Genomic DNA, 10,551 nt, shown 5'->3' with positions numbered 1-10,551 from the left:
ATTTAAAGGTTAAAATACTCCGTTGGTCCTCGTTTTGATTCAGAAATATCAAATTGGTCATCGTATTTTAATTGATCTCAATTTCGTCCTTATTTTTGTAATTGAGTATTAAATCAGGATTTAGGACAATCGTTAACAAAAACGATTTGAGATCAATTAAAATACGAGAACCAATTTGAGATTTATGAATCAAAACGAGGACTAACGGAGTATTTTAACCAAATTTAAATAATTATTTATAATAACAATTTTAATAATAAATATTATACAAATTATTTTTTTTATAATTATTTTTAATAAAAAATATTTTATAGTTTAAAAAAATTATCTAAATGAATACTTTGAAGACTAATTTCAAGAATGTATACCCTTTCATTCATGAATGATTGAAAAACCTAATATAAAGAAGAAACTCATGAAGTGAAAATATCTGAATATGGAGCAAAATTTATTTAAAAATAATATTATAAATATCAAATAAAATATTAAAAAAGGAATTTGAAAAAGGAATTTTTAATAAGACAAGTTGTGTAACATAAACATGTACCAAATATAGAAGACAATTTTCCTTATATAAAAATAACTTAAATAGAGTAGTACGTGAAAGAAATTTTCTATTTGTTTGAATAAAAGAAATCTCCTTTATCCATTTTTTTCCCCACCAGTATAGTTTATTTTTTAAGGAAAAAATATTGTAAACACACCTTATTTAAAAAGTTCCTTTAAAAATTAAACTTTGAATACATTTTGTAGGCATCATAACATGTCTTTAATCTCTAACTCAACAAGTATAATATTCTTTAATATCACATGTATGGAAACAATTTAATTTTGTTTGGGTTAAATAAAAAATTATGCTCAACAGTTTTTCTCTTTCTAAACATACAATACAACCACGTGTAAAAAAATTTATTTCATCATAACATATGTTTTATTTCAATGTGTCAGATAAAATCCATTTCCTTCTCATCAATTATCAGTGTTCAAAACGATGCAAACTTCGAATTGATTTTTCTCACCTAACTTTTCTTTGCCTTTCTAGTTCTTATCAACTGAAAAAGAATCTTTATAAAATAAAAATAAAAAATAAAAACTGCATTCACAATTATATCAACGACCATTCTGATAATGTCACATGTGTGGATCACATTCACGCTCACAGTCCAAGGATAATGTTTTGTCAGTATTGCAGACCTAATTCATGAAAAATGACCACCCATCTTTTTCTATTATATATGGATGTTTTTTAATTTTATCCCATTATTTTAAATTGAAATAATTATTTTTTTATTTTTTAAAAATAATTGTTAATACAAATTCATTAATTTAAAAAAATTAAAAAAATTATTTTATTATTTTAACCTTTTGATATTTTTTAATTTAAATAATTATTTATAATACAAAATTATTTAAAAATAATAAATTATACAAATCATTTACTTTTATAATTATTCTTAATAAAAATTATTTTTTAGTTATTATCTTTTTAAAATAATTTGATTGATCGTTTTCGGTGGTGTTTTTCTTCCATAAACATTTTTTTCATCAATAAAATTTGTTTTTCTTTAAATTACTCCGACCTCTGGCGGCGGACTACATCATCATACTCTTTTCGCCATCATAAAAAATATTTTAAATTTGAGTTAAATTAAATTTTATCCTTAAATTTAAATATAAGATAATATTATAATTTATTTCTTTTAGAATTAAAGATTTGTAATGTTAAAAAATCTTAAATACAAATAAATTTTAATTTTAGTTCCTTAAATTTTGTTTTGTTTTCGATTTTTAAAACGCAGTCCAAATACTATCATCTGTACTACTTAGAGAACCAAAAGTAGTATATCTTAAAATCAGAGTATTAAAAACTAATAAGAGGAAGATAAACATATTTTACCTTTAAAAAATATATCCTTGTATTTAAAAATTTTAAATTAAATAAATTAAAGTGAAAAGTTCGTAAAAATCTTTCAGTTTTCATTAGAAAATATGTTTTAAGAAGTTTAATTTGTCTAGCTGTTTAAAAAAAAAGGAAAACCCAAAATTTTTTATGCCTCCCTCTTTAGCCAAATCTTGAGCTAATGGATCTGTTTAACCTCATAAAGCCCATTGGGCTCACCTACTCGAAACACACAGGCTTCCGTATTTAATGTCGAGTTCATGACTCAATTTTGTTAGTTTGATTTTTTTATTTATTATTATTATAATAATTAATAGATGTGTTTAAATGGCATTTTGTATAAGTATTCTTAGAGAAGGACACATAAATAAATTACACTTTTCCTAAATTAAAATCAATTCATACTTAATAAATAAATAAATAAATAAGAGAGCCTCTATAAATTAATTGTTGCATAAGTTAATTCTAATGTATGGAGAAACTAATTTTTAATTTTATTTCGTAGAAGGAATTTATAGCTAAATTAATTCAAACAGATCCAATGTGTATTTACTTATTTTTAATAACCAAAAATAAAGTTTTTTTTACCATTAATACTTGAATTATTTTTTATATATTTGTAAATAAGTATAGCCCAATGTTTCAGATTTTTAATTGGTATAGTCAACTTATTCTTCAAATTTTGTGCATTTCAAATGTTTTGATTTACATTTTTTTTGCCAAACATTTGTGAACTAAACCCGTCCATACATTTTAAAGTATTCGTTCAAAATCTACCAATGAAAATTAATATTTTACCAAATTTAAAAGATTTTCAGAAACTATCTTTAAAACCTTAACCTCACACTATGAAAAGATCTTTAAGATTTGATCAATTTCTGCATTTCTAAACATTTCAAATAGTTTTTTTCAATCTTAAAGTCATCCTAAAGCTAAATATTTTAGTAAAAAAATAAAACAGGATTTAAGGGCTTTATATAAAGAAAAATAGATTAAATGGACTGAATTAGTATCACCATAAATTATTGATCCGTCATTATTTTTACCAATTGAATCAGTATTATTATTAGTTCATTATATAATCTAAGCATATCTGAAGCAAGAAATTAGACAGGGAAATTTCATTCTTGAACTATAATGTTTGATATGCTTATGCATCAATACTATAATGTAAGTTTGGCGGTAATAAATTTGTTCGCAATCATGCAATGTTCTTCAAGTGTTCATAAACATGCAGTAAGTAAACCAGAGACACAGAGAATAAGGTACTAGTAAGATCTAGGCTTTTTTAATACTGAATAATGGTGTTACTGAAATCGGATAAGGAATTTTGTTCAAAAATAAAAATAGAATTAAAAAGAAAAAAAATATATCTTAAAGAAGACATTCACTTGCTAAAAAAAATCAGTAGTGTTTATTAAAATAGGATATGGTTAGAGTTAGATGATACAGGAATACACATTAAGACCGAAATCCAACTAATATCTAACTACTTCATTAAATTTCACCATACTCTAACCATTACCATGATTTAAGTCTCCATACTTCAATGTTATTTGGAATATTGGATTATGAGAAGACCAAGATTGGTTGGGAGTTGGTACAAGAACAGGTAGTGGTTGGAAGATGAAGCATGTTCCTGGTATGATGGAAAAATTATGACATCATCTCAAAACCCTAATAATTATTTTTTTAATTTAAGGTCTCTTTGGATACCTAGGAAATTTTAGTAACCATTTCATGATTTTTTTCAAAATTAATGCTATTTAACTCTGCATAATGTTCTATTTTTTCTCTCTTAGAAAGGTTTATGGAATGTTTGTTGGGTTGGAATATGTTTATGTTGGACATATAAATGAATCTCTCCTTTCAAATTGCCTGAAACTTATTCTGTTCAATTGACATTTCACACATCCAAAAGGTAATATATGACTTATATCTCTTACCCCTCACTTTCTGACATTAAAGATACAGATACAGTTAGGTTCTAGAATATGCAAAAAAGTTTAATAAGACAAATTATAATCAAATAATGGAGAGTGGGTAAGAAAGTATATATAGACTATATATGTTAAACAAAACACTATTTATTATCTGTCGTGCCATCAATTCTACAAAAACAATGACAACATTCATGGCCACTTGGATGGCTTGAGTTCATAAACATAGACTCTAATTAAATTTCCGAATTTCAGGAATAGAAATGGAAATTAAGAATCAAGTTCACTTCAAACTTGCCATGGAAAACACTATAGATGATGAAGGTGGTGGTGTAGACCTTAAGCAGAAGCGGTAATGAATTGTATTGCCTCTTTGCATATACCAGTCATTGTGGCTTCAGGTCCATAAACCTGTAGGGAAGATAGATAACCAAAAATCTTAGACTGTTCCCTCAAGGCAAGTTTTCCTAACAGCATGAATTGGTTGTTCAATACCATGTCAATAATAAAGGCATGGATTATGTTACCTCAATGGGGATACCAATCTCGTCTCCAAGTGCACGCATTAAAGCTAGACCCTTCTGGTAGTTGGGCCCTCCTCTCCTCACATAGATGTTCATTCTTGCTGCTTTCAATTTTGACTCCTGAATAGAAAAATAACTCACATTGAATTAACCCTCCTACACATATGTATAATCTCTTTCACATGATAACAAATGATTGATGGACTTTGGGAATATCAGGCGTAACTGAGATGTCAAAATTCATATTGATGCCTAACATGACCTTATTGGGAATTAACCCTGCTACAAGAAGATTCACATCATATGTATGAATCAAGCTCCATGATCAAAGGCTTACCTTCTCTCTCAGAGCCCGAATTATACCGCTAAATGTAGCAGCAACATCAGTAAAGTTAGCTATGCCTCCTCCTATCACAAGAGCTCTCTTTTGGCCATCAGGGTTTGCAGTTGCACACTGGAAAGAAGAAAAGCAGATTATAATACAAACAAAATGCCAGTGGTATCAGGTTCAATGTTACTATGAAAATCATAGGCTAATATATAATTAGACACTTCAAACGAGGATTGTCTTATCTTGTAAGAACGAATTTTGAATCGTTAAATCAATATTTAGGCCAATGATAAAGCAGGGATATAGGTTGATTACATCAATTACAACTCTGGCATACTGCAAGACTTCGTCTTCTTTGGGTGCACCACTGTATTCAGCATAGTTTCCAAGCTCAGATGCAAAACCAAGATCTCCAACCTGTGTTAATATTGTATGAAATAAGATGCCACTCAATGCTACAAAATATGGATATTTTCCATGAATTTAGTTTTAGTATAGAGAAACACACTGTATCAGCGTAGATGACACTGGCACCTCCTCCAGCTACCATTGTCCAAATTCGGCCCTTTGGGTTCAACACAGTGAATTTTAAAGATGCACTTGTCTGCAATATTGAAAGAGCAAGCAAATTAACAACTATAAGCAATAGTATTATTGCAATTATCAATACATTATTGATGACTGCTGTTAGAGAAGTATGAGTATTAAGACCAGGTGATACCAAGAACTATAACTGTTTCGGTTTGGGTAAATAGCTTAATTAAGCTCATATTTGATAACCTTTTATTATATGATCTCTTATATTAAACTTGACTGGAAAACTTCTTGAAGTTGTGAAGAGCTTATCCAGATACAGAATTATAGCTTTCACATTTAGTAAGAAGGAAAAGAAAAATGCATGTACAATGTACACAGAGAGCCGTGCAAAACCGCAGACACACATCTTATGTGCATGGTTTTAACTTGATTGAATAAGATTGCACATGTGGGGTAACATTTGTGTACCTTTTCATCTAATCCATGAATGAAAGACTCGGTGGCAGACATAACCCTTCCAAATGGCAGTGGAAATTCAATGTCTCCCCATCTACAGATTCAATAACAGCAAAATATAAATCAATTTTTCATTAGGAAATAGGAATATAGTATTCTATCCTAGAAAATAACACTTGGGAATTATTAGAGGGAAAGAAAATAACCCACTTCTTGAAGTTCTTGAAAGCAGCAGTGTCATCTAGCTCGCCCCTCATATCCAAAGGATAAGGCTTTCCATTAACCAATGTGAAAGGATTCATCTCTAAGAAAGTGAAATCCAGATCTAACACAAATGATAAGCAAATAAATAAATAAATACATGAAATAAAGGGAAATGGTACAATTTCAATGTAATTTTTAACAAAGTTGATTACAGAATCCCAAACCAATAGTGTTTTGATAACTTGGTAGATATATTTTGTATACCTTGAAACAGCGTGAAAACCACTCTCAGAAATTCCTCAATTTCTCCCTTGATCTGTAGAAAAAGGTACAGGATTTAATTACATATTCGGATTGGTTTACATAAAAAATCAAAGTAAGATGCATAAAACAAACATGGTAAAGACGCCAAAGTTAATCTGTTCATAAAACAAAATAGCATTTTAACTGAATTTACCTCCAAGGGAAGGGTTGCAACAAGTGGGGCAACAATTTCTGATGTAATAGACACCCCAGTTGGAATGAATACAGTCTTAACCTGAAATATGAATAAGCCACTCAATAACTTAAATAAGGGAAAAATCTACAGCACAAAATATAGAGTATTTAACATGAAATATGTAAAATATGCGTTGTAGCAGTGCAGTACCTTATCCCAGTTATCTTCAATTTCAATTCCTCCACATTCAGAAAAGCTTATGCTGTTGCCGAGTCTCTCAGAGACTATGTTAAGGTAAAACTCTTCGTCGTGTGGGACAAATGGTTCAACAATGAAAGTTGTTATGGGTCCTTTGCATCCACCCATCTCAACCTATATATTAGAGAAAACATGAATAAATACAGCAAGGGTTGAAAGGGAAACTCTCAGAACAATGGAAAATAAAAAGGGAAAATCCCAAGAGTAATTACCTCTTTTCCAAGACGCTCTTTCACAAATGAGACAACTTGTGCAAAATCCAAATTCAAAGCAACCAAACCGCTTTTGCCACGCTTTCCAAATAACATGTCAGGTTTCACAACCAATTTAGAAGATGAAAGCCAAGGTTCCTTCTCTTGTAGCTCAGTGAAATCAGTTGAAGCATTTATCTTGAGACAAAAAGGAACAAATTCATCAATCATTACTCAAGTTTGCCACATACAGAATGGTAAAAAATTATGAATTTAACCCGAATGTACTAACATTAAAATGTTTTTTCCTCTATTCTCCAAGTGACAAATCTATTGACATTTATAATAACTACTAAAGTCACACTTGAGATGATTTTAATTGGTTGACAATATAAATGAAATTATTTTACATGGTCAGTACATGGAAATTAAAGCCAGGGATTATGGATTTATAAAAACTGGAATTTTTTTTCATATGCATCCCCATTATAAAGTACATAAGCGCCTAATAATCACTAATAGAGTGAAGGTATTTTGTATGTTCATTCAATCACAAGTCATCTGCATTGTAAATTTGTTGCCTTTCCTAATAAATATATTAAACTTTGCACCAGACATGATTTCCGATTCATCAACCATTAACCATGCATAAACTTATACTTCAATTGCATGTTTGAATAAACTAGAGCAACATAACTTAAATGATATTATTCAAATAGAATTGAACTTACCAGTGTGTTGTGTTTAACTATAGTGGATAGATCATAGATCAGTGTTATATTTCATTGTAATTTACTCATGATAAGATTACTCACTTGTGCAGACTTGATTGCCAACTCCTTGCCAGAGAGTCTCTTAAAGTGCTCCTTCAACAACCTCTTGGAGTCGTACTCTCTGATCTTCTTGCGCGCCATTTTTCTTACTCTATTTCATCAACAAAACAACCCAATCATCAATGATTCATCATAAGCGAAAACAGATCTGAAGAACCACAACCACAAACTCAAACACCAAATCCCATCAGAATAAAAATCAGAAAGACCCCATCTCAAATTCGCTTCAGGGGGGGTTCAAAATTCATATCAAAATCGAAGCTTGAAGACTCGGAACATAGTAGGTGAACATGAACATGCAGAAACATGAAAGAAATGACGAGGGAGAAGAAATGGTGGGAATTACCGTTAGATGAGGAAAAGGGTGTGGTGGGTGCTTAGATCTAACAAAGGAGTGAACGAATGGAGAGAGTTTGTGGTGGGTGTATATATATATTTATATATATAGATATAGTGCAGGATTTGATTAATTTAATAATCTAATTTAATTTGTGTTGAAGAAGAAGGAAAGGGTGTAAAGAGAATGATAGGGTGGTTGGGTTGGTGAAGTGTGAGAATGAAGATGAATTAGGCAAGAACAAGGCACACACATGGAGGGTTACCCACCTACTACTCCTTCCTTTGGACCAAAGTCTTAGCTTCAGCTTTCATTCAACTCCAATGTATGTATTTGGAACTTTGTTTGCCACAATTTTTTTAACAAAAATGGCATGTGAGAATAAAAAGATAAGAATGTGATTTTGAAAATAAAAATGGAAGAAAGAAAATATATGTGAAAGGAAGATGTATAAAGAAAAAATATATATATTTTTGAGAATGATATTTTTATATTTTTTAAATTTTTATAAAAAGATGTTTTCTTACATCATACTATTTCTAACTAGTTAATAAAACTTATTTATTTTCACGAGAAAAACCAATCTTTCTATGTTGATTCTTAAAGTGAAATTTATTTATTTTGAGAAAATCTTTGTCGTGTGAAATATCTATATCATAATCAAACTTGATCTCGCTGAGAACTGTGTATTTTTTATTTATTTTTAGACAATTAGGTTAGTTTTGTGGGGTTGGGGGCACAATGCCAAATAAATTATTAACTATAAATGAGTAATTGAAAAGTAAACCGTAAAATAGGAAAACCATGAAATATAAAGTGATCAAATTAAATTAAAAACTAGTTTTAAGTGAATATAAATGGTATTAAACACAAAGTTAAACAAATTTTAATTTGTCGTTTAACAAACATTATTATCACAATCAATTTGAACACGATGCATAAACGATAAACCAACCCACTTTACACGTGTACATTACAGCCTTCAATGTGAGAAAAAATCAAAATAATATTTATGATGTTAATAGAGTTCAACTGGCCTCCTCTTTTGAACTCAATAATGGTTTTTATTTGAACAAATTTTGAATTTGGAAAATGTGTCGCCAAATTCCTCTAACATGTGATGTAGATAAAAAGTTAAAATCAACATAACGATGGGTTTAACCAAAATTACCTATTACTTTTATATTTTCGGTCTCCAAATATGAACACCCTTAATTTAATTTAAGGATAAAGATTAATCGCTTGTTTGTGTATTCAATTATGGCTATGAATTTATCTTTAAATTATTGATCATTGTGAAAATTTAGAAAATAAATAAGAGTAGAAAAGATTTCCAAATATTTAATTATTAAAAAGTCTATGATTAGAGTTTATTAAAACGAGATTCATTTTTAAATTTTCATTTTTTTCTAAATATTATTTATTTTCTTTTTGAATTTTTAATCTCACATTTCATTTCTTTAAATGTATGAGCCTATCATATGACTTTTGACATCGAGAGTAACAAATTTGTCTAATTAAATTTCTCAATAGCGTAAATTATTTTTTCACTTTTCTTTTAATTAATGTTTGATCTTGTTTTATGTGATACCTAAGAAATTTGCATATGACTTTAGGTAACTAAATTTTATTATTTAATTTTTTTGGGTCATGAGGGTGTGTTCACATCATTAATCTGATTTTTTTTTGTGTAGTTAAAGTTACACAAGGGTTTTGTCTATCTGGGGTCTCTACGAGAGAAGATTCTCCATTTGAGGTAAGGGAAGCTAGTTTATTTATAATGATTGAGTTATGAATTGCTGAAATTCAAACTCTATTGATTTTAAATGTTGATTTGTTTGAATTTAAAATGTTGGGTGTGGAACTAATTTTATTATGTTAGAATTATCTAATTTGCTTTACATGAGGTTTGATTTGAACTAAAGCATGATATTTTGAACTAAGGATGAGCTAAAATTGCTCAAATAGGCAAGTTGGATAACCTAAATTAGTATACCAGGACTATTTGTCTAATACGACATCATGCAATAACACATAACCTTTGGGCACAAAGCGAATAACTTAAGTAAGTGAGCTTTAGAGGTTTATGGCGTTGGGTGCAACCCTGAGACTGTTGTGTGCTCACTTTATCGTGAGATCCAGTGGTCCAAGGAGCTACCCTAAAATAGTTGGGCGATCACTTAATAGTGAGCTTCAATATATCAACTATCAATTAATAAAGTGTTAAATATCTAAAATTATTTAATTATTTAATTTTTTTTAATTTTTTTTGTTCATTAAATAAATTATCAATAACACTTATGGACATTTTTGTTATTTAAATAAAGTAAAATTATATGCATTATTGACTATTGAGACTACAATTCAATTTATTAGGTTCAATAAACACTCGTCTAACCAATTAAATGTATACTAATAGACTTGTCTAATATATGTATGAAAATATTTGCTATAATGTATTTTTCTAAACTCGTGTTATCAGTGTATGGACAAATTGGTCTTAGTGTTTGTTGATTGACTCGTCTAATCAGTGAATGAACAAACTTGTCTAGTGAGTATTCTTATACTCGTCTAATCAATGTATGAAATGACTCATCTAAT

General features: G+C 29.1%; 1 protein-coding gene across 1 annotated transcript; it reads right to left on the bottom strand.

Annotated features, from left to right (window-relative positions):
- Positions 1-3,967: 3,967 nt before the first annotated feature.
- LOC114174118 (ATP-citrate synthase alpha chain protein 1) lies at positions 3,968-8,282 on the bottom strand. The gene is made up of 13 exons (XM_028058877.2): positions 7,960-8,282; positions 7,596-7,704; positions 6,802-6,978; positions 6,542-6,703; positions 6,350-6,430; positions 6,157-6,208; positions 5,899-6,013; positions 5,701-5,782; positions 5,204-5,299; positions 5,011-5,112; positions 4,702-4,818; positions 4,368-4,484; positions 3,968-4,251 (listed from the first exon to the last, which is right to left on the bottom strand). Exons 2-13 carry the CDS (start codon positions 7,692-7,694, stop codon positions 4,180-4,182), a joined length of 1,272 nt encoding a protein of 423 aa, XP_027914678.2. The 5' UTR covers positions 7,695-7,704; positions 7,960-8,282; the 3' UTR covers positions 3,968-4,179.
- Between the last annotated feature and the right edge of the window lie 2,269 nt (positions 8,283-10,551).

Source organism: Vigna unguiculata, chromosome 2 (genome assembly GCF_037176805.1).
Source record: "Vigna unguiculata cultivar grain cowpea cultivar isolate G323 ecotype 2 chromosome 2, ASM3717680v1, whole genome shotgun sequence".
NCBI lineage: Eukaryota > Viridiplantae > Streptophyta > Magnoliopsida > Fabales > Fabaceae > Vigna > Vigna unguiculata.
The sequence above is the reverse complement of the archived record's forward strand: the minus strand, read 5'-3'. Positions and strand labels throughout refer to the sequence as shown.

Excerpts from the sequence above, each read along its gene's own strand:
- LOC114174118 (XM_028058877.2), bottom strand. The coding sequence starts at position 7,694 with ATGGCGCGCAAGAAGATCAGAGAGTACGACTCCAAGAGGTTGTTGAAG. Across the intron at positions 6,979-7,595 it reads TGGCAATCAAGTCTGCACAA|ATAAATGCTTCAACTGATTT; the intron begins GTGAGTAATCTT and ends TTTTGTCTCAAG. Across the intron at positions 5,300-5,700 it reads TTCATGGATTAGATGAAAAG|ACAAGTGCATCTTTAAAATT; the intron begins GTACACAAATGT and ends TCAATATTGCAG.